This window comes from Gymnoscopelus braueri (assembly GCF_963280865.1).
Source record: "Gymnoscopelus braueri genome assembly, chromosome: 14".
NCBI classification, from domain to species: domain Eukaryota; kingdom Metazoa; phylum Chordata; class Actinopteri; order Myctophiformes; family Myctophidae; genus Gymnoscopelus; species Gymnoscopelus braueri.
Window position 1 is genome coordinate 12273940 of NC_137619.1, and position 25429 is coordinate 12299368.

Here is a 25429-nt window from a genome sequence, read left to right on the forward strand (position 1 = left end):
TTACATCAACCCAAGATGTTCAGAAAGGAGTGGGTCCATATCACAGAGAATCAATATCATGATTGAACTTGCAGCAGGTCCTTTACTCCTCACTGTATCGATGACAAAACTTGCCTTATCCTTCACCTTCACCTGCATCTCGATGGCCTCATCCCGTTCATATACGGATAGCACCTCCTTCTCAAAAAGTTTCTCCACGAGACATTTGATATTGGGACCTGAAATGCTGTCGATGAAGCTGCTCCGCACAGACAACAACAGTCTGTCATTTGATGGATGAACTTGTTGTCTTCTTAAATCAGTAGCTGTAAGGGTCCTTTCAGACGGCAAGCGGCCGACGCGCCTATGTAATGTGACAGGCGGAGAAGTTGAGGGGCGGTGAGGCAGGCGGGCGCGGTCCAGTGAAATTCTCGCACGTTTGCTCGTTTGTGCACACGCACGTGGGCGGCAAGAGCTTGATTGTGGTGAGCTTTTCTTTTTCCCGCACCGCGCAGGAGGACAAAACAACAATGATCGCGGCGCAATCACCGCTGATCCGAGCGGTAACGCCCGCGTGGACCGCTTGCCGTCTGTTACGACCTTAAGGCATACATGTACATCGTGTTCCCATGCACAGTCTGAAGTGTTACTGTCTTTTAGAAGCAGCTTAACATCGCTCAACCTTCCCTTTAAAATCATGTCAAAGGTAATGTAATTGTGATAGGATGCCTCAATTCTAAATGTTGCCTTCTTTGGTTGAATTACGATGGAATCATCTTGAGGGGAAGTGGAGAGGCTGTATTCTTGGTTTGGGATTAGTTCACATTGAGGGCTTTCAATGTAAACCTCTTTTTCATGTATGCTCCTCCTTTCATTCAGCACTTCACTCAGCACAACATTCCCAGGTAGCAGCAATACTTTCAGTTTAGACATGGGATCATCATCAATCGGAGGTGTATAAAACAGTAACGGCAATGCGTAGATAGGAGAGGAGCCACCATCTGTCACATTACCATAGCAAGACAATCCAGTTACATTTATGATAACATGAGTTTCTGTGATCACATGGGGCTTGATGAGTTCAGTGCCCTCATCCATCACATGGACAACAGACAAGGATCTGCCTCCACCCATGGAGCGAATCTCACAATGTGGAAGGTGTAACTGACACACAAAACCCTGTGGGCATTTCATGTAAAACAGTGGTCCTGCAGGCCTCTTGCCAAGCCGTTCTAGAAGGCTTTGGTTCCATGGAACTGTCCTGTAAGTCACATCTCCCTCTGTCTCCATCTTAAACACCAAGCCGGTCACGCTGCATAGGAACGTTCCTGTTTGGGTGCACTGGAAGCAGTAGCTTTCCTTCTTTTCTATAACAATGATATCAGGTGTCATTTTCTTTGTTTTGTCCAGTAGTATAACATCATTTAAGCTGTGGGACCGCTTTACTCTGAGCTCTGACAATGATTGATGCAGAGATGGAACAGGATGGTCTGTGGTTGAGAAATCACATGCTGTGTCACATGACATTTCTTCTTCTGGGGAATGTTGGAAGGACCGTTGTGATATGGAAGGGGAAGACAGCATGGGGGGATGGAGTGAAACTACAGCAACAGAGTGACACCTGTTAGGTGTAACTATTTCCCATGGAGCATCTTGGGGCAGGTGACCTTCATGCTGTTTACAAATTGGGATGGTGGTGGAGGTAAGTTCAGACTCATCATCATACTCCTTGGAATCAGCTTCCACCTCACCATGCAAATAGATAGTTTCCTTAAAAAAAGAGAGCAGATAAAATCTGATTAAATCATTGATATTGAATAAACAAATAATCATGAACCAAATGACAGCGTCAGCTCTTAAAAATGTCCATCCCTGCCAGCTGTCATGTGATTCCGGACTCTTGACTGTTTTAACATGCCTTGCGTCATAGTGGAGCGGTTAAGCTCCCATTTTTTAGCAAATCGTGCACTTTTTGTAAGAAGCGTGAAACTTTCAGCATAGTTAGTATATGCCATAATGTTCATTTTCAGACGGGGAGGGAAGTCAGATTTGACCTCTGAGGACCGTGAGAGGTCAAATCCAAAATGGCCGCTAGTCCAACTTAAGTTTGGAACCAAACACAGTAGAAAAACGTTTAAAGTATAATTTCCAACTAAATAGGGGATGCCTTTTCATTTGGTGATACTTTCGAGATCACCAGATTTCAAATAAATGCATTTAGGTCGAGGTCAAGGTAAAAATTATAATGCAATGATTTCCTCAGAATCAACAAATGGCAGCGTAACAAACACTGGTCTCTTATATAGGCGACGTCACCAACAATGACAAACCTGAAGACAATTAATGAATTAACATTCCTCTAGCAGAGGGACTGTTAATTAATTAATTGAACTTTATGCAACGAATGGAAACTTCCGCCACCAGGAGGCTGACTTTTGGAAAACAAATTCTTTGCTCTTACTCCTTCAGATTCTGTCCAAAAATCACGCAAATCGGTACACAGTATCTCTTTAGTTATGTGATCAAGATGGATGTGTCCGATATTTCATATTCCATCCTACTTGGCTAACATTGGCTTCCAAAGTTTGCAGGATAGGTCCGTTTTGAACTAAATTCCTCAAATCATGAACGCAGTGTACGATTTCCGTGAAATTTTGCACGCACATTCCCAGTAGGCAGAGGAAGAAATGCCACCCTTTTCACATTGGCCTGTTATAGCGCCACCAGCAGGTCAAATTTAGCTAACCACATTTTTGGAACAAAATGCCTCAAATCATGAATGCAGTGCCTGCTTACCGTGAAAGGCCTAAGAAGAAATGGCACCCTTTTCACATTGGCCTATTATAGCGCCACCAGGAGGCCATAATAACCTAGCTGACCTGGCGGAGACTTGTGTTCCGAGAAGCTCAAGTAATACTAACTAATATGTTTTGCACCTTAAGTGATCCCTGGACGTTCCTAAGCTGCTTCTGGGCCTCAGCAACCTGGCGGTTGGCGTGGCTCAGCTGTACCTCCATCTGGTTCAGGTCTCCCTCCATCTTCTTCTTGATTCTCAGAGCATCGTTTCTGCTCCTGACCTCAGAGTCCAGAGTGCTCTGCATGGAGTCAATCACCCTCTGACTGTTCCTCTTGATCTGTCCCATCTCTTCATCCTTCTCTGCCAGCTTCCTGTCAACCTCACCCTTGATCTGGTTGAGCTCCAGCTGGACACGAAGAATCTTGGACTCCTCGTGCTCCAGAGTACCCTAAAATGTAAGGATCAAAATTTAACATCATATACAGCTACACTGTTTGAATATAAAACGTATTGAAATAAATCTAAGATATAGACAATTGATAAAAGTTTTACCTCAGCTTCCTCCAGGGCTGTGTGGATCTCTGCCTTCTCTGTCTGTCTGTCTGTCTGTTTCTTGGATTTCTCCAGCTCATGGATGCTCTTTCCAGTCTCACCAATCTGTTCAGTCAGGTCTGAGATCTCCGCTGCAGTTGATTGGAAATAATGAATGAGGAACTTTCCAATCAGCAACAATTTTGTATTTGCATTTGAATAAAGTTGTAGCCTGATCCACAACTGATCTTGAACATTTAATTGTTTTTCTCTCACTGTTATTAAAAGAAAGATGCGTAAGGTTATTCTCACGCTTCATGGTCTTCAGTTGGTCCAGAGACTCCTTGTAGGAGTTATTCGTCTTAAACAACTCAGTGCTGAGAGAACAAGCCTCTTTCTGAGCTCCTTCCAGTTCCAGTACCTGCACAGCATTTGTAATGAAATGTGTCATTTACCCCACTTTAAGGACCTGCACACCATTTTTAATAAAATGTGTCATTGACCCCACTTTAAGGACCTGCACATTATTGTCTCTGCCAGGCCGAAAGGCATGGCGAGAGAGGATGTTCTGCACCCCGTCCGTCCGTCCGTGTGTGTGTGTGTGTGTGTGTCCGTCCATCTGTGACCAGCTAATTTCCGGCACCGTTGGCTTGATCGCAGCGAAACTGTGCACTATACACCTTTGTGTGCACACACAATTCAGAACCTTTACCCCAAAGTTTTCACATGGCCCTGTTATAGCGCCACCAGGAGGCCGTTTTTTGCAAAACAGCTTTTTCGACAGTACTCTTACAGATTTTGGCCAAACGTCACACAAATCGGTACACAGTACCTCTATAGTCATTAAACGAAACAGGTATTTCAGATTTTTCATATTCCATCCTGATTGGCTAGGATTGGCTTCCAAAGGTTGCAGGACTGCTCCGTTTTGAACAAAATGCCTCAAATCATGAACAAAGCGTCAGTGGCGTTCCCAGAAATTACATTTAGGGCAGGCGAGATTGTTTTCTCTACCGGCACGCATTTTGCACGCACATTCCCACTATGCTAAGGAAGAAATGCCAATTGAAATGTTTCAAATCAGCCTCATGGTGGCGCTATAACAGGCCGAGTCGTGTTTTTATCCGTAACTGCACCGATCTGTGTAAAACCTTGTATGTGCACTCCCTAGAGGCCAAGGAAAAACCTTTGCCCTGCATTTTCCACATTTGCCATTTATAGCGCCACCAGGAGGCCGACTTATATAAAACCTATTTTTGGATATTAATCCTTCAGATTTTATCAAAATTTCACACAAATCGGTACACATGATCTCTATAGTTATGTGACCAAGACGGATCTGTTTGATTTTCATATTCCATCGTGATTGGCTAAGATTGTCATCTACAGTTTGCAGGAGTGGCCTGTCTTAGAAAAAATGCTGCAAATCATAAAGGCAGCGTTCGATTGCGGTGAAACTTGCGCGCACATTCGCACTACGTTGAGGAACAAATGCCACCCTTTCAACATTGCCCTATTATAGCCACCAGGATGCCGAATCTTTTAAAAATATATATCTCCTACAAATGTTGTCCAAACATCACGCAAATCAGTACATATTATCTTTTTAGTCAAGTGATCAAGACGGATCTGCCCGATCCGATCGATTTTTCACATTCCAGCCTGATTGGTGAATTCCGAACATTGCTGGCCCACAATAACCTACCTGACCTGGCGGAGACCTGTGCTCCGAGGAGCACTTTTTCTAGTTTATTTTAGTTTGGCCTGGGGATGGCTGATAGTTCTATCTTTTCGTTTAGCTTGGCCTGGTCCGTAACAAATGGCGCTAAGCTTACACACAGCCACACCATTTTGTAAACAAGAGCAGCATAATTGGAACATAATGAGGTAAAAGTTTTAAACAACAGATAGTTGTGCTCTTTCAAGCATGAACAGGAAGGCAAACTTTACTGTAGGTGATCTGCTGCAGTGCACAGTGCTCCATCTCTCCCTTTCTCTCATTGTGGTGTGTGTGTGTGTGTGTGTGTGTGTGTGTGTGTGTGTGTGTGTGTGTGTGTGTGTGTGTGTGTGTGTGTGTGTGTGTGTGTGTGTGTGTGTGTACAATAAACTAAATAACACACTAGAATGGTTGATATGTGTTGCATGTATGTATTCCTATGTTTTTGATTATATCCTGCACAGACATGTTCTCAAAGTGGTGTCTAGGGAACCTCTGGGTTCCTTGAGGGGGTCCAAATGGACCCTTACGGGTCTATAGCTCTGAGAGTGTGACCCGTACCAAACTTAGCATGCATGCCAAACTTTGGGGGTCCTTGAAATATATATATTTTAAGAACCATTGCTTAATTGACAGTGATTTGGCATTTTCATTTGGGTAGGATTTGTTCATTCATGTAACTAATGTGATACTGAATGAGAGCTGTATAGAAGTGATTGATTTCTATACCGGATGAATGCAGATTTTTGTATTGCATACTGATGTTCCATCTGTAATTTTTCAGTTGCAGGCATGTATAGAAGAAATGGACAGAGCCACACTCCTGGTTTCTACAGACCATAAATGAAGCCGATTGTTCAGCTATTTGAAATCCGCCATCTTTAATATATACAAAAAAGCAATAGGAACCGGAAATCAATCCCTAAATGAATGCTATTGGTTGGGTAGCTTGTCAATCCAGAGCGGGGGCGGGGAATGAATGCTATTGGTTGTGTAGCTTGTCAATCAAATCATCCCGCCCCTCCTAGAGCATAACCTACTTTATTGTCAATTTTAAAATAAATGGGACCTTAATTTACCAAAACGCATATCATGTTGATTGAAAGAAGACTTTAAACTAGCGACTGGAAGCATATAGTACTTATGACAATGTTTATTAAGGTAAGAAAATCAAGTCTAAAGTTCGTCAAAAACCCATCCGCTTGCATTGAAAAATAATCTGTCTGACACCAGCAGGGGTAAAACAGCGAAACTACAGGGATATAGACTCCCTGTGACATACTAATGCCCAACAATGTCACAAAGGAAATCCCTCTGCAATCGAGTTGCAATCCCTCTGCAATTATCTAGATTTAAGAACACCCAAGATGTACCATTTTCATCTGCTCTCTCTCCTGCAGTAGGGCTTGCTGCTCCTGTCTGGCCTGGGTCGCTCCCTGGGTCGCTCCCTGCCCTGCGTCAACTCTGACTCCTGGAGAGAAAGACAACAGGTCAAAAGTGCCACGCTGCTGGTACAAAAGTCTGATTTTGACTTTTGCTTCAGAGTTGTGAGTCTGTACTTGGGTTCGATTATGTTCAATTGCCTATTCCACAACCATGGATTTTCTAATTACCTACAAGCCAACTTTCTGCATCTATGGGGGGAAAGGTTGCAGGTATGTTACACATAATGTTAACTTTTACAAGTACAAAATCTACATTTCCTGCATAAACACATGTTTGATCAGTATAATCAATATATTGAAGTTAAAGGAGAGATCCGGACATTTTAAGTGTTATCTTTGATGTGTCGCTTATCACTCACCATCCTTGAAATTTTTTCGACCCCCTCCGTTGGCATAATGGGAGCGCGTGCCTAAGTGAAATTCGTCTATTATAACCGATGCAAAGTTATTTTTTTCTCTACTACTACTCATTGTAGAGTCTCATGATACTCAAACATGCACTGAAAGTTCCTGAGAGGCTAATGCTAATGCCGAACGAGCTAACGCTGTTTGCTTATTTCTCTCCCTGGCAACACCGAGTTGCCAGGTTCTGGGAGAGAAACAAGCAACCAGCGTTAGCTCGTTCGGCATTAGCATTAGCCTCTCAGGAACTTTCAGTGCATGTTTGAGTATCATGAGACTCTACAATGAGTAGTAGTAGAGAAAAAAATAACTTTGCATCGGTTATAATAGACAAATTTCCCTTAGGCACGCGCTCCCATTATGCCAACGACGGAGGGGGTCGAAAAAATGACGACACGGGACTCTCTGAAATAACTCAACGTCCCTTTCAAGGATGGTGAGTGATAAGCGACACATCAAAGATAACACTTAAAATGTCCGGATCTCTCCTTTAACCCTTAAACAGTCTGGTCGACTAATTGGTAGAGCACATTTTCTAATTGAAAACAAAAAGTCCTCTAGATATCCCAGTCGCATGAATTCTCTGGTAGCCAGTGTGCCGATACACTAATTTCACGTAACGATATACGATATTGGGCTCACAATATCGATACATGGCACTTTTTTATTATTAAAATATATGGGGGGGAAAAAAAGCAAATGCAAACCAATACTTCTGTTTTCGCATTATTATTATAATGACATGACCAAAATAGGGATGCCACATTGAAAGTGGTTAACACTAAACCCAGGCAATGCTAAAACAGAGCAATGTTATTGAGATTTCGTCAGCAGTGAACTAGAAAGGATAACTAAAGTCTATTGACTTTGCTTTATTGGCTGTTAGATTAGGTAAATCATATCAACACTGTTTAATAAATGACTATAAATAAAGTCACTCCTACACAGAAAGTTTGACGAGTTTCCACTGTCAAACATCTATGCCCAACAAGGACGCAAACTAACCGGCGCAGTGCTACCTACAGTATACTCATTGTCCCATGATCTATTGAAAAAAATATATATATATATATATATATATATATATATATATATATAGTCTATTGAAATGACAACGAACACAGCCATAAAGGAAACGATAAGGAAGCCATAAAGGTCTCCTTTAGCCTTAGATACACACAAACTTTCTGTGTAGGAGTGACTTTATTTATAGTCAGTTATTAAATAGTGTTCATATGATTTACTAACGGGCAATAAAGTAAAGTCTAGACTTTAGTTCTCCTTTCTAGTTCGTGAATTGTACATGAACAACATCCATTGATTTTTTAATTCTACGACCTATACGGTTCAAGAGTTATAGGCCGAAACGTAAGGTGGGATGTTATAGCGCCACCATGAGGCCGACTGGCTAATTATTTTTCTTATAATTTGGCACTGGACTATGAACCTCCCCTCTAAGTGTTGCATCTGTAGCCCTAACGGTTTCCGAGAGAAAAATACTTGAATGGGAGTTTTTGCATTTCCCATTACAAGTCAATGGTTCCCATTATAAGTCACCAGTCTAGTGGCCCTGGTGTTGTTCCCTGCAGCCTTATATTAAACCTGTTGTCTCCAATCTGGGCGTCAAATTGGACAATGTGCTAAAGCTGGATAAACAGATAAATGCTGTGGTAAGGTCCAGCTTTTATCATCTAAGGCTGCTTGCCCAAATCAAGTCTGTGCTTTATTTTAATGATTTTGAGCGCGTCATTCATGCTTTTATCTCCACACGTTTGGACTACTGTAATGCACTTTATGTTGGCTTAAACAAAGTCTCCATTGCACGTCTACAGCTAATCCAAAATGCTGCGGCACGTCTCCTAACTGGAACCCGCAAGTGTGACCACATTACACCGATTCTGGCTTCACTTCATTGGCTCCCCATTCGGTTCAGAATTGATTTTAAGATTTTATTGTTTGTTTTTAAATCACTAAATGGCCTGGCACCTCAGTATTTCTCAGAATGTCTAGAGGTGTAAACTCCCCCAAGGTCATTGCGGTCTGCGGGCCAGTTGAAACTTGTGGTCCCTAAGTCAAGTTTAAAGATCAGAGGTGACCGAGCCTTTTCAGTCACAGCCTTCATATTATGGAATGCGCTCCCCTCCCATATCAAACTGGCCCCCACCATCGAGACTTTTAAATCTCGCCTTATAAGTCCCACCTTTATACATTGGCTTTTGATCCCGTTTGAGAATTTCTGAGGTCTATGTTTTGTTTCACTGTCTGCTGACGCTGCTGCGTCTTGTATTTTTCAGTGATGTGTCACCTTCTGTTGTTTATTTTGTTTCTTACTTTGCTGTATGTTTTGCTGTAGTTTCTATGTTTTTTAGCTTACCCAGTGTATTTGGTTTTAGATTTTCTGTACAGCACTTTGGAAACCTTGAAAAAGTTGTAAAATGTGCTATATAAGTAAAGTGGATTGGATTGGATTAGAATGGGGAACATTTATTCACTAAAAAAGTAATATCAATTATACTATACAACGTATCTCGTAGCCAAAAATACATTTTGGCCCTAAACCTTTCAGTGCTTTATAAACCAACAGCAGCATTTCTATATCAATTATTTGACAGACAGGGAGCCAGCGTAAAGATGTGAGAACTGGAGTGATATGATCCGCTTTCTTTTCTTTAAGATATTTTTTAGGCTTCTCTGCCTTCATTGGATAGTACAGTACAGAATGAAAGGGAACGGAGTGACACACGGAAATGACCCACGACCCACGACCCACTGTCAGGCAGTGGTGGAAAGTAACAAAGTACATTTACTTAAGTACTGTACTTAAGTACAATTTTGAGGTATTTGTACTTTACTTGAGTATTTTCAATTTCCAATACTTTTACTTCTACTCCACTACATCTCAGAGGCAAATATTGTACTTTTACTCCACTACATTTACTTGAAAACTTTAGTTACTAATTACTTTTCAGATATAAATTATGATATAATGAAACATACATTAACCACTTTAAACCTATTTTATACCTAGGCTATTTTATACCTAGGCTCACAACGCGTCGCATCGCGACGCGTTGTGAGCCTAGGTATAAAATTATAAAAAAATAAAATTTTCAAATATTTAGTACTTTTTACTTTTGGTACTTTAAGTACATTTTGATGCCAATACTTTTGTACTTTTACTCAAGTACATTATTAATTCTGGACTTGTAACAGAGTATTTTTATATTGCAGTATTGGTAGAATAGAAGAAGAATTTGAGTACTTTTTCCACCACTGCTGCAGGCCATTAGAGCCTAAATGTGGTATGCACCTTGACCACTAGGCTATTGGCACCCCATGATCCACTTTCTTAGCATTAGAACCCCATGATCAAACATCCAGTTCAAATCTATCTGTTTGGCAGCCGTGTGTTCTCATCTCACCACAACCCAAGACTAAATAGTCTGCCTGCCTTAACGCAGTGTCTAAATGTATCAATGGATGAGAGGGAGACTACCTCCAACCACTGCAGATGTACTAGTTAGACCCTCCAGAAAAACGCGGGCAAAAATCCTTGATTATGCGGGCTAAAATACTTGATTTTGCGATGAAATATGCGGGTTTTTTTGCAATTTTTTGCGGTGAAATATGCGGAAAGTTGTGAAATATCTGGCAATATGCGATATGCGAAAAGTTGCGAAAAATGCAAAATATGTTAAAAGTTGCGAAATATGCGGAAATATGCGATGCGAATCGCATATTATGCGATGCGATGTGCGTATTATGCGATGCGCGTATTATGCGATGCGATGCGCATATTATGCGATGCGATGCGCATATTATGCGATGTGCGTATTATGCGATGCGATGCGCATATTATGCGATGCGATGCGCATATTATGCGATGCGATGCGCGTATTATGCGATGCGATGCGCGTATTATGCGATGTGATGCGCATATTATGCGATGCGATGTGCGTATTATGCGATGCGATGCGCATATTATGCGATGCAATGCGGCCTTTTTGAAAAAACTTTACCCCCGCATAATTATGCGCCATTTTGCTGATTATGCGGTAAATTCTGCGATCGCATTAAACGCATTTTTCTGGAGGGTCTAACTAGTTATATTGTTTTAACATACCATACAGATTGTTTAAAAATGTTAATGTATTCACTAGAATAAGTTCCGGATTGTAAGTTTTAAAGTTTTTTAGGCTCTACCAGTTTTTTTATGCTCTACCTGGTATGCTGGAGTTGTTCCCATGCTGTGCATTCTTCTTAATTATTTCGATCACCTTTTCTGCCTTTCCATTTTGGCCACCGACTTTTAGCAGCCGTACCAGCGTTTCTGGGGCTTTGGCACCCTGCTTCTCCACCCACTGTGTCAGTAGTTGTAATGTCCTTTCATCAGCATCCTTTGGGTGGTTCAGCTCATGAGATTGAATTGCAGTTTCTCTGATCCCGCTCCGGAGGGCCAGATCCCTCATAGCCTTCCATCCCACCTCTCCTGCAATGTCCGGGAGGTGGCATGACAGATCCACACCTGACCCAGAGCAAAAGAATGAATGGTAAAGCTTTACTTGGGTGTGGTGCATATGCACTGATGCATACAAAACTATCAAGACCTCTTAAAATAGCAGAACATAAAATGACTGCAGTCTTAACCAGGGAATCTTTACGTACCTTTAAGGAGGCTGTGCATTTCCTGCAAAAAAAATTATTGAGAAAAGTGAGACAGGTTGATCGACAAATGCAAGGGATAACATAATCGATTTGGGGGTTTGTTTGTTGTTGTTTTGTTTTGAAAAATTGCTAAAACAGCATATGATCTTCAAGCTCACAAGTTCGCATCGAGATGCAATGTTTTGTGAGCTTGTAGATCAGCTTCAAGATACAAGCATCTACAATCTACAATACATCTAGAATCACAGATCTACAGCGTGGAGCTATGGAGCCAATAATGACCACAGTTAACTTTATACCACTTATTACATGGCTTCTTACAAACAAAATCAATATTTTCACACACAATATATATATATATTTTTGGGGGCTATTTTGGGGGCTTTTCTGCCTTTATTGGTAGTCTAAGTGGAGATAGACAGGAAACAGGGAGAGATAGATGGGGAGAGACATGCTGCAAAGATTGTCGGGAACGGGACTCGAACCCGCTATGCGCTGTCAGGCTACATTAGAGCCTAAGTGCCCGGACCGCTAGGCCAGTGGTCTGGGCCTAACACACAATATTTACCTAAAAATTTACTTACAAGCTTCCATAGCAATGTAAACAGAGGCAGAACAGTGGTCTGTTATACAGCCTTGACTGACCAATCAGAATTGTGTATTTAACAAAGCCATGTAATAAGTTAAATGAATGATGGATACAGATACATGCAGAAGCACAAGCACATTCACTACTAGAACACCAGGCATTAATATAACTAACCTACCTCCTTGAACAAAACTGTCCAGCTATGCCAATATTAGGAGAGAGACACAAATAAGTATTTACAAGAGACAATTCTACGGCTGAAAAGCAGATAAGCATACTGTATGATGAGTGTGAGTGTGAGGTTAGTTTATAGAGTGGCTATATTATAGTCGATAGTAGGTTCAATGTTCAACATCTTGCAGAGGCTCACGTGCAGTCGTGCACTCCTTAATGTGTTAATTGACTGATTGCCTATGTGTTATGCTCATGTTCCTGATTATAATCAGTATGTTTTTCATGCACACACAAGCGTTTTTGGATGTGTTAATTGTAACTAATTGACTGTTCATTTGCATGGTTCATGTGATTTGACACAATCTAATGGGTCTATATTTTTGCTAGACTAATTTTAGTTCTCGCCCTGATGAAGACCTGATGAATGGTCCGGTCAAAACATGTTGGCAATTGTAATCTCTGCAACACATTAAAGTTTCTTTTAATTTTACATCCTTTCCTTTGTTTTTTTTCTGAGCGCTCAGATATTTTCCTCTGGTCTAAATCTTGCAGAGGCTACTGGGTGTCATAGAATGATGAAGGACTGACAGCATTACAATGGCCCTGGAGAAGAACTCACCTCAGCCCGTCTCTCAATCATCTCTGTCCCTTCAACGTCTTCGTGTAGAGTTAAGCGTCCTTTTTCAAATGATATGCGAAGTTAAATTACATACACAAGGAAATACTTAGACATAATGAATAGAGTACTTTGAAGTGTCATTACATCATCACTGGCGGGCAGAAACCTTGCACAGTATCAACATATTTCATCTCTTTATGTTTCTTAATAAATTAATACCCTATTTTATACTATGTCAAATATACTGAATATTTTCACCTATAATGACATGTCCAAAATAGGGACACCAGGCTTTTATTTTATATGAAAATGAAAAGTATTAACAAGAGCTTGTGATTAACTAATAACCATTGGAACACATGGAACAAGATTCATTTGACCAAAACCTCCTATCTTGTTCAGTGCCAATTAGTGCTAAAATGTTGAAGTGCAAAACCTCTTATCTGCACCAGAACTAGTTGAACAGCAGACAGAGCTGAAACTTGGGAATTCTATGTTATGTAGACCGTCTAAACTCTAAATGTCTTTCAGTTTGTAGTAATCAATTATTTTCAAGATAAAAAAGTGTCTTCCACCCTTACTATTTAAGTATTTGTTAGTAACTGTCAAGTTAATTGCATTGCCTTGTTGATTGCTAATGATTAGTGTCAGGTGGTGAAACTTTTATCACACCAAGAGAGTGTGAGTTGATCAAAAATGTGAATGGTAATACTATTTAACAAAATAATGTTTGTTTGTAAGCCTAACTGTTTCTAGGTAAAAACCTCCTATGTGCATCTATGTAGATAGGAGGTCATTTTTAGGTATAGATAGGAGGTTTTGGCGTTGAACATTTTTAACTTGTGGTTAGAGGTTGTCATTGCTGCTTAGATGTGAACATCCATGTCGTGATTATTTATTAAATGCAGATCAAAATCACACGTGAACACCATGGCAGCCAACAACCCAGTGAGAATATTGTGTTGTGTCGGTTGGAGGGTATGAGGGTATGGGGGTGGGATGGGGTTTGGAGTTATGGGGTGTGGGAGGTGTGGGGTGGCGGTTGGGGGGTTATGGGGTGGGGGGTGCATGAGGGCTTGGGTGGGTGGAGTTTGGGGGTTGTGGTGTGCTGGTTGGGGGCATGGGGACCGGGGGTTCTGGGAGTGGGGGTAATGGGTTGGGTGGGATTTGGGGGTATGAGGGTATGGGGTGGGATGGGGTTTTGAGTTATGAGGGTTGAGAGGTGTGGGCTGGCAGTTGGGGGGTATGGGGTTTGTGGGAGTAGTGAGTATTGCAGGTGGTGGAGTTGGGGGGTAGAGGGTATGGGGGGGATTATGTTGAGGGGGGCATAGGCCAGTTAGGCCGGATCATATAGGATAGGGTCTTTGCGATGCGATGCGAGAGTGTGGTCTCGCCAACACCAACTCGGGACTCTTGAAGTGGGATGGGGGTTTGAGTTATGGAGGTGGAGATGTGTGGGCTGACAGTTGGGGGGATGGGGTTTGTGGGAGTGAGAGAGTATTGCAGGTGGTGGAGTTGGGGGTAGAGGGTATGGGGGGGATTATGTTGAGGGGGGCATGGGCCAGTTAGGCCGGATCATATAGGATAGGGTCTTTGTGATGCGAGTGTGGTCTAGCCAACACCAACTCGGGACTCCTGAATCGCTGCCCTCCACACTCTCCTATCTAGCATCAGGGTCTTGAGCTCTACAGTGTCGTTAGCTAAGTTGTTACGCCGAAGTGCCTCTACGTAGATGGTGCACTTGTTGTCTTTCCTGGCTTTGCCCTGGGTTGGCTCCCATAGTGTCAGTTTGCTTGCCACTAGTTATGGGTGCCTGACGCAGTGCCCTGCCTCATCCTTCTTTCTCTGACTTTATCTGTGACCCATGGTAGGTTCCCGTAGAGGACCACATTTCTGATGTGGTCCGTCCATGTGACTCCTAGTGCCATTCGTAGCATTCTTGTGTAGACTCCATCCAAGGCCCTTTCCTGTTGTGCTGTGATGGTCCATGTCTCAGCCCCATACAGCAGTACTGACTCCACTGTAGCTATACGAACAGCCGCCTCTTGAGGTCTTCTCCCATGTCTGATTACCACACTCTCCTCATCCCATGCAAGGCATTCCAGTCAAGTGCCCCCCCGACCTTCAGGTCCTGTTCCATTGAAGCAGTCCAGGCCCAGCAGGTTATTTGAAGTCCTGGACTGCCTCGAGTAGCTTGTCTCCATCATCTGAACCATCTTCTCAGGAACTTCTCAGGCCCGGAGAATGTTCATCAGTTTCCCCCAGTGGATGGTGCCAAAAGCCTTTTGGAAGTCATGAAGGTGATCACCACTGAAAGATTCCACTCCCTTACTCCTTCCAGTATCCTCCTCAGCACCAGTATCTGCCCGCCTGCTGTTCGCTCCGGGCGGAAGCCGTTCTGCGAGTTTCTCAGTACAGGGTCTAAGATGGGTCTAAGACGGTTGAGGATCATCCTGTTAGCCGTCTTGGCGACTTGTGAGCTCAGGCTAATGCCTTGGAGGTGTCCGTCTTGGTGAGGTCGCCTGACTTTGGAACTGGATCGATGATCATTTTGCTCCACAGCTTCGGCAGCTCGCTAAACGTGTGTGCTTGATAAAATCCAACACCACCTCGTCTATGCGCACATACATCAGAACCTCTGGTGTCACTCCATCCTCCTCCTCTTGCCTCACTTGATAGTAGCCTTGGCCCTCTGGTACTCATCCATGGTGAATGATCCGTCTGGTATGGGAAGGTCATGGAAGACAGGAGCATCGGATCATCCTCTTCTTCGGTTGAAGGAGGATTTCCTAGGAGTGTTTTGAAGTGCTGGTACCATGTTTCAACTCGTTCCTCTGCGCTTTCTCCCCAGAAGTCTGAGAAGAGCTTCTGCCAGAAATGTCATTGATGAGCTTCCAGCTCTTGCCATGCTTCTGGTTAACATGCACCTCTTTAATGTCCCTGATCTTTTGGGTCAGCTCCTGTTGTTCCAGTTGCATACACGTGGTATAGCTCCTCCTTCCTCCGCTTATATTCCTCCCTCAGACACTCTCCTTTTTGGTCAGCAAAAGAGTCCCTGTGTGCTGCTCTCATCTCCTCCCTGGCTTTGGTGATTCTAGGGTCATGGCATCCGTCTTTCCTCCTTGCTTAAAGGCTCTTTAAGACATTCAATGATCTTACATACTATTCCACTATCCACACTGGACACAAGGTTGGTGATCCAGTTGTATGAGTTAGGGGAGATGGAGGGCATGAGGGTTTGGGTGGGTGGGGCTTGGGGGGTGTGGTGTGCTGGTTGGGGGGAATGGGGGTTGTGGGAGTGGGGGGGGGGTATTTCAGGGGTATTTCAGGTGGTGGAGTTAGGACCCCCCAACTCCACCACCTGAAATACCCCCCCCCCCCCCCCCAGTAGGGGGGATTATGTCGAGGGGTGCCTGGGCCTGTTGTTTTGTAGTCCACCTAATTGTATTCCTGCTGTCCTTTTTTGTAAATTTTATTTGTTAGCACTTTTATTTTAGATTCTTGCTGTGGACTGTTCTTAGCACATTTTTGTGTGAGCATTGCCCTGCAAAATTTGTTTTGTTTTTGAATAAAACTAAAAAGCATTCAATGCAACTCAGTGGTGTGTTCTACGCCGTATACAGTGCAGATTTATTTGGAAAAAAGCGCATACAGTCTACTAACCATTTCATCCATTAAAAACGCGCTAGCGTATACCCACGACCACACGCATCTCGTGCAGGGAATGATTATTGTATACCTCTGAAAAGAAACCTAGACAAAACGTGCTTCGCACCGTGTTTCGAGCTTGTAGATCTGATACTTTTGATGCTTTTGTGTGACACTGTAGTATGATCAAGTAGGGCGTTAATTTATGAAAAAAACACAAAAGGTTAGAATATGGAGATATTAATAATATCTCCATATTCTAACCTTTTGTGTTTTTTTCAGATCTACAAGCTCGAAACACGGTGCAAAGCACTTTTTGAATCCTGAAAAGTAACAGTTTTGGACATATGAGGTTTCCAACCGACAGAGACGATTTGACAGCTAGTATTATTAATGTTTAGGTGAGGAAACCAAGAGGTTCTGGTGCCTCCTTACTGACACTTTAGGTATAGCAGAATAGTAAGTGCAAAGTGCTCACAATTACCTTTGTTCTTCTTTCTTCTATGAAGGAGTACAAAAGCGACAAAAATTACGACTATTAGGTAAATTACAGCTGCCACATTCGTTCCACCTGAAAGACAAAGATATATGTCACACTACAATATTAAAGCCAGAGATATAGCAATTATAAATTTACTTGTTTCGAATTGCTATTAGTATTTTCTCCCAGAAGCCCTTGTAAATACATTAAAATAAAAGAATGCAACTTTTGTTATAGCATACTTTATAGCGTACTTTGAAGTGTCATTACGTCATCACTGGCGGGCAGAAACCTTGCACAGTATCAACATATTTCATCTCTTTATGTTTCTTCATAAATTAATACCCTATTTTATACTATATCAAATATACTGAATATTTTCACCTATAATGACATGTCCAAAATAGGGACACCAGGCTTTTATTTTATATGAAAATGAAAAGTATTAACAAGAGCTTGTGATTAACTAATAACCATTGGAACACATGGAACAAGCCCCCACACCCCCCCACTCCCTCCCCATTTCCCCTGAAAAGTAACAGTTTTGGACATACAAGGTTTCCGCCCGACAGCAGCGTTATGAATGTGAGCAAAACCAATTACTGAAGGGATATTTCGTTGTTGTCGGGCAGAAACCTCTTATCTCCATATTCTAACCTTTTGTGTTTTTTCCCGTAAATTAACGCCCTACTTGATCATACTACAGCGTCACACAAAAGCATCCAAAGTATCAGATCTACAAGCTCGAAACACGGCGCGAAGCACGTTTTGAATCCTGAAAAGTAACAGTTTTGGACATATGAGGTTTCCACCGACAGAGACGATTTGACAGCTGGTATTATTAATGTTTAGGTGAGGAAACCAAGAGGTTCTGGTGCCTCCTTACTGACACTTTAGGTATAGCAGAATAGTAAGTGCAAAGTGCTCACAATTACCTTTGCTCTTCTTTCTTCTATAAAGGAGTACACCAATAGCTATTCCTAGTAAAAATATGACTATTGGGACAATAATAGCCGCCGCCACATTCGTTCCACCTGGAAGACAAAGATATATGTCACACTACAATATTAAAGCCAGAAATATAGCAATTATAAATGTACTTGTTTCGAATTGCTATTAGTATTTTCTCCCAGAAGCCCTTGTAAATACATTAAAATAAAAGAATGCAACTTTTGTTATAGCATACTTTATAGCGTACTTTGAAGTGTCATTACGTCATCACTGGCGGGCAGAAACCTTGCACAGTATCAACATATTTCATCTCTTTATGTTTCTTCATAAATTAATACCCTATTTTATACTATATCAAATATACTGAATATTTTCACCTATAATGACATGTCCAAAATAGGGACACCAGGCTTTTATTTTATATGAAAATGAAAAGTATTAACAAGAGCTTGTGATTAACTAATAACCATTGGAACACATGGAACAAGCCCCCACACCCCCCACTCCCTCCCCATTTCCCCTGAAAAGTAACAGCTTTGGACATACAAGGTTTCCGCCCGACAGCAGTGTTATGAATGTGAGCAAAACCAATTACTGAAGGGATATTTCGTTGTTGTCGGGCAGAAAGCTCTTATCTCCATATTCTAACCTTTTGTGTTTTTTTCCGTAAATTAACGCCCTACTTGATCATACTACAGCGTCACACAAAAGCATCAAAAGTATCAGATCTACAAGCTCGAAACACGGTGCGAAGCACGTTTTGAATCCTGAAAAGTAACAGTTTTGGACATATGAGGTTTCCAACCGACAGAGACGATTTGACAGCTAGTATTATTAATGTTTAGGTGAGGAAACCAAGAGGTTCTGGTGCCTCCTTACTGACACTTTAGGTATAGCAGAATAGTAAGTGCAAAGTGCTCACAATTACCTTTGTTATTCTTTCTTCTATAAAGGACTACTCACCAATAGCTATTCCAACAGTAGCTAGTACAAATAAGTAAATTAACATTCCGACTATTATGACAATAATAGCCGCCGCACCTGGAAGACAAAGATATATGTCACACTACAATATTAAAGCCAGAAATATAGAAATTATAAATTTACTTGATTCGAATTGCTATTAGTATTTTCTCCCTGAAGCCCTCGTAAATACATAAAAATAAAAGAATGCAACTTTTGTTATAGCATACCTTGAGGCTTCTCCTTCTCGTCATTACAGACCGTGTTGTTGGGCGATGAACAGGCTACTCTGATGTTTTCAGCACCACCACAGCTTGAACAAACACATCAAGTTTTTTTTGTTACCCTTTGTAAAACACTTGGCAATAGAATGAATCATCAATGGCTCTGGACTATTATTATGCTGGTATGACTATTTTCCACTGTATTTATTGTATTATATGCTATGTAACTGTGTTATATATCATGTGTCTAAACTTGTTTCTTAGGCTGCTCCCTATCTTGAGATTTCTAATCACAGTGAGATTACTGGTTAAATAAAGAGTTCAATTACATTTTTAAGTAACGCAAAAATTCATGCATGCTGCATACGGTATGTAAGTACATACAGACAGACAGACAGACAGACAGACAGACAGACAGACAGACAGACAGACAGACAGACAGACAGACAGGTAACAGAGAAGAGGAACTTACTCATCACAAAGGTGACAGAGGGCACATGTTCCCCTGACATTATCACAGTAGTGATCCGGTTTACATCGACATACAGCATCCTTGAGGGGGGTACAGGCTTCCACTAACTCTAGATTGGCTGCACAGAGAAAGACAAAACATAATAGATCCACTGCCATTTGCTTACATTTGTACTATCTCTATCTCACAATCAATACACACATAATCGCCTAATCACAATTATTTGAGATAATCGCAATTATTTTTGCATAGTCGTCATAATCGTTTCCATGTTGAAAAATGTTGATATACCGCATCTTCAAACATTTTCAAAAATACTGGAAATCGCAGATCTATAAGCCCACAAAGCGTCGCATCGGCTATTTCCACTATTAAGGTTTTCTAGAAAGTATAAAGTTATTAAATATGTCAAGTCATTTCTTTGTAAATGGAGGTTATTTGTCATATCTGCCCTGTGCAACTTCAACGCCTATAAGCCAAACAGAGATGGAATTTTCATTCATGTTCCAGTGTTTAATGACAAAAATGCAATTACATTGTTAATCGCAATTATTTGTGTGACAATTAATCTTCAAGTGAAATGTCATAATGGTGGCAGCCCTAACTATCTCTCACAGTTAAAATAAAACTCAGGATGTGAGTGTAGTGTAGAAAGATTGACAGATCTTCCCAACATTTTCTCACAATCAAATGTGTGAGGAATCCTTTCCTGGTCTCCCAACTACAACACAGATAAACCTAGATCAGCGCTTCTCAACCTTTTCTGGATCAGGGCGCACTTGAAAATCTCCAAAGCGTTTTTCGAGGTGGGTGGGCCACGTGCCTTTTTAGAGCATGTTTATTTGAATGATCAATCAATCTGCTGTGTTCCGGCTCCGATCAATGGTAGTAACATTGTATACTTTACTCCTGTAAGTTCCTATTTATCGGTAGGTAAAAGGTTTTTAAAAAAATGGCATGACATTTTCTTTAACATTATTTTAATTTTGTTATTTATTATCATTAAAATCATAGTATTTTGCCAATTATTTGCGGGCTCACTTGCAATATCCTCACAGCCCACAGGTTGAGAATCACTAATAACACATGCATACAGTATACAGTACCATTGTCGTGTGAGCAGGAGGTGCAGGGTTCGCAGGTAGGCTTGTGATTAGGTTGCAGATTGTATGTCCCAGTATCACACAACTCACACACTCTTTTTGCACTGTCAGTGCAGTGCTGCTTCAGCCACTGACCTGGGAAAACACATTGAAGAACTTCATTATAGCAGAGATTTTATAGCAGAATATTTTTTTTCCTCAAATAGCCGATCTACAAGCATCACAATGCGGGCTTAACTACTTAAACCCCATATGGTTGAGCCCTCAGGGCCAGCGGCAGGGCTCTATACTAGGGTCAGTTTTGTTTTCTGTTATTGTGGGGAAAGCTTTCGCTGAAAATAGCCGATCAACAAGATCACAACGCGATCGTTGCGTTGCAACACATTGTGAGCTTGTCGATCGGCTATTTTCTAGGGTTTAAGAGGTTAAAAAGGTTGGGACCGAGCAACAATAACAATAAACTAACATTTCTACAGTATTAGGTCTTTTCTGTAGTGGAAAACAAAGACGTGAGGGCAGCTTTGAGTGTCAAAGGAAGTGAAAGTTAAAGAGAGGAAGAGAACTTATGTAAATATCATGTACCATATGTATATCATCTCTGTCGGGTGGAAATGTCCAAAACTGTTACTTTTCAGGATTCAAATTAAAAAATAACAAAAGAAGCAGCTCTACGAGCTCGAAGCGCTTGTGGATCTGCTACTTTTGACACTTTTGTGTGACACTGATGTATGATCAACTAGGGCATTAATTTGACAAAAAACACAAAAAGTTTAAATATGGAGATAAGAGGTTTCAGCAACGATATATTTTGCTCATATTGAGATACAGTATCCGACCAGTGTTTCTGTTTTTCTCTTACTCTCTACACTTTCTTGAAACTGAAAATAATGGAGCTTCTGTGACAAAGGATTTCACCCACTTTTTTTTGTAAACCAGTGAAGTGACAATAAACGTTGATTTGAGTTGAGTTGACAGAATGTAACAGGTTGGCATTATGGTGACATTACAATAAACATGAATGCTGATTGAATGAGGTCATATTAGACCTAATAAAACTAAAATAAAATCTTATGGGAAAGACCAACACACACATACCAGCAGCACAGCTGCAACACTTCCTCCCATCATGATCATAGGTCCCATCTTGACAAGCCTGCTGCCTTTTGACGCGTGACAGAGACCAAGGGTTGTATACTGGTCCTGATTCTGACAGGGTCCTGAGAGAGAGAGAGAGAGAGAGAGAGAGAGAGAGAGAGAGAGAGAGAGAGAGAGAGAGAGAGAGAGAGAGAGAGAGAGAGAGATGTATGTATGTATTGTAGGCCAGTGGTTCTCAAACTTTTTCATGTCATGGACCCCTAAACTGACACTTATTAGCGTGCAATCCCCCATTTGAAAAGATATGCCAGGGACCCCCAGAAGAGAAGATTTTAAGGCTCTAGCAGCGATTCTCAACCATTTTAATTTCAAGGACCCCCAGTTTGACATGCATTGGGCTACGGACCCCCATTTAACGACATTTCTATCTCTGGGACTTCAATTTATATTGTAAAATTCAATGTTAATTTTACTCTGAGAGTGTACAAATGTTTTGTACACTCTCAGAGTTACAGACCCATAAGGGTCCATTTGGTTCAGGACTAACTATCCATCATTTAGCTGGGGACCCCCTGGAACTTCCTCAAGGAGCCCTTGGGGTGCCCAGACCCCACTCTGAGAACCAATGTTGTAGGCTATATACATTGTTAATAATAATAATGATGATAATAATATATCTCAGATTTACATAGCACTTTTAGGTATTCAAAGTCGCTTAAGGGAGAGAAAAAGCAAAACAAAAAGAATCAACTTAATTAGGAAAAAGCACAAATAATTGAGTAACATGCATTTGGGTAAAGCAATATTCAGTGTCAGTTGTGTTCAGTGTGTTACACTTGCACTTCACACACGTGTGTGTGTGTGTGTGTGTGTGTGTGTGTGTGTGTGTGTGTGTGTGTGTGTGTGTGTGTGTGTGTGTGTGTGTGTGTGTGTGTGTGTGTGCGTGAGAAAGAGAGAGAGAGAGAGAGAGAGAGAGAGAGAGAGAGAGAGAGAGAGAGAGAGAGAGAGAGAGAGAGAGAGAGAGAGAATGTCTTTCCCCAAAACGGTTTATAACAAAGTGTAATTATAATATTGGATTTCCAAATTAAGATCGTTCAGTTTTTGCCTTAGGCCTATAAGTTATGATGACCCCATAATCTGCCAACATTATCAAGGTGACAACACTTAGGTGTTAAAAATAACGCCTTTGTCATAACATTAGCGGTTATAACAACATCACAGTCACAGCTTAGAGATGTAAGAAACGTTACTCACCATACACAACACCAGATCAACATCATAATAAGTAACACGTTGTTGGATGAGAAAGCCATCATCTGCTTTTAAAACGACTTACACACTCCTAAACTAGACTACGGTACAGAACAACACAGTACAGTACTACAGTACTTTCCAAAGTGACGCTTATAGTGTTTTGTTAGAAGAGGAAGAGAGTTTACTTTCGTTTCTTTCTTCTTCTACATTATTTCACGATCCTCTCTTCTCTGACCCTGGTCTCACTGTACATAAAGAACCACTAGGTGGCGGTATAGGATCACTGACTGCTTTGAAGGGATTGGACTAGAGCAGTGATTATCTCATGGCCTGAAAAAAACATCTATCAGGAGACCATAAGGTAAATGTAATTTTACCATCTTGTGTTTTTATTTGTTGATCACATGTATTATTGTGTTGATGTTGATTAATTGAATACATAGGACCACAATGGAAACAAGTCCCTGGAACTTTTTTTGTGTTATCCTTTTAGCCTTAAAGGGCAAGACCACTTTGGTAGAGGTTTGGGTTGAGTAGTTAACTTGCCATGATGTAACAAAGGTGGGCAAGAAATTCAAAAATATTTCTCCACTGACTAGAAAATGATAACTTAAAATATGCTCCTCATTGACTTACATTGTACAGTGAAGAGGCTCAGGAGGAGCTCTTTTAGCATGTAAACGAACGCAAATAAAGCTGATTCTGACAATATAGAACATCACCAAACCCAGTCTGTTTTTTTTTTAAACATTTTCAACTTCCTATTGATTTTGCTATTTTTCGGCGGTGTAGCCGCCCCTATAAGTGGGGTTGGGACACCTCATTAGCTGTATTGTGATTGGCTCATTAGTACACCCTTAGCTGTACTGTGATTGGCTGACTCTATTGGCTGACTCTATTCAGCACTGTGATTGGCTAGCGAGACACATGATGACATTAATAATCTATAAATAGGATTATGCGCTTCAAAAAATCATTTTTTTTTTAAAGTGAGCTTCCATCACTATGATGACCACTGTGATGACCACACCGCCCACTTCACACTGGGTGTGATTTTTTTAAACCCGGACTGGTTCCGTGGATCTGGATCCAGATCTTCAAATAGTAAAATGAACAGGAAGTTGACATTTTTATAATAATTTAAAAAAAACTGTACTGGGTTTTGTGATGTTCTATATTATTGTCTGAATTAGCTTTGTTTGTGTTTGTTTACGGGATGAAAAAAGAGTCTGCAGAGTGGTCTTGCCGTACAATGTAAGTCAATGAGGAGCATATTTTGAATGATCAAATCTTTTTTGTCAATGGAGATTTTTTTTTAAATTTCTTGCCCACCTTTGTTGTTACATCATAGCAAGGTAACTACACAACCCAAACCCCTACTAAAGTGGTCTTGCCCTTTAATGTCTTATTGTACCACGTGCTGTTTACAGTTCTGACTAATAAAGTATTCAATCAATCAATCAATCAATGGGACCCCAATATATATTGTCAAATCCTCAGTGTTCATTTAACTCTGAGAGAGTACAAATGGAACCAAATGGACCCTTAAGGGTCCATTTGGTTCCATTTGTACACCCACAGAGTTACAGATCCGTAACGGTCCCAAACCTCTGGTGGTCCCCGGACCAGACGTTGAGAACCAGTGTTCTGGAGTCTAGAGAGCAGGTTTATCGTCACACCGTGATTGGCTACTTGGTTGTCCAATCAACCGGCTGATGTGAGGATACCAAACATTGGTTAAAGATGCTCCATCCTCCCACTGGGAGGATGGAGCATCTCATGTCTAGGACCCCCAAATTAATTAATATGTAGTTGGCCTCGGACCCCCATCTGAAAATATTTTGAGCCAGGGAGTCCCCCCACACCATACAAGATTTGTGTTGTTAAAATGTTTTAAAAAGATATATTCCACATTTTTCACAAACTTTCAAGATTTTTTTGAAAATCTCAGCAGATCTACAAGCTGTACCCCACTTTGAGAACCACTAGCCTATAGAACCACACAATAGTATAAGAATGAATACAATTGAAGCCATTGTTTCACTGAATGTCCTCAAGCAGTGCATGTGCACATGAGGCTTCTAGATCTGCAATACGAGTGTCTCTCTTATGTGTGCAGGGCTGTCCCTTTCTGTCCTTCTTCCCAGAAACAATGTATGTCTTCTTACCCCACATAACATCACACAGGCAAGCATGCATGCTTGGTTTATCACCTGAAGCATTTTTTGGTATCCGCCCCTCGTAAATGCAGGTTCCAAACATCTACGCAGTGATATTAGTCTGGCCATGCCAGGCTAGTAAATTCTGATTACCGGGCCTT

The 25429-nt window shown here is 41.3% G+C and overlaps 1 protein-coding gene across 1 annotated transcript; it reads right to left on the reverse strand.

Moving 5' to 3' along the window:
* LOC308100509 (uncharacterized protein) lies at window positions 1-23264 on the reverse strand (the record flags this gene model as incomplete). The annotated part of the gene is made up of 15 exons (XM_080449574.1): window positions 23110-23264; window positions 21856-21977; window positions 20764-20895; window positions 19658-19775; window positions 19192-19274; window positions 17983-18081; window positions 17051-17137; window positions 12919-12977; window positions 11537-11558; window positions 11094-11396; window positions 6398-6495; window positions 3620-3728; window positions 3329-3459; window positions 2916-3224; window positions 1-1749 (listed from the first exon to the last, which is right to left on the reverse strand). The coding sequence occupies exons 1-15, from the start codon at window positions 23169-23171 to the stop codon at window positions 1-3; spliced, it is 3483 nt and encodes a 1160-aa protein (XP_080305700.1). The 5' UTR covers window positions 23172-23264.
* Between the last annotated feature and the right edge of the window lie 2165 nt (window positions 23265-25429).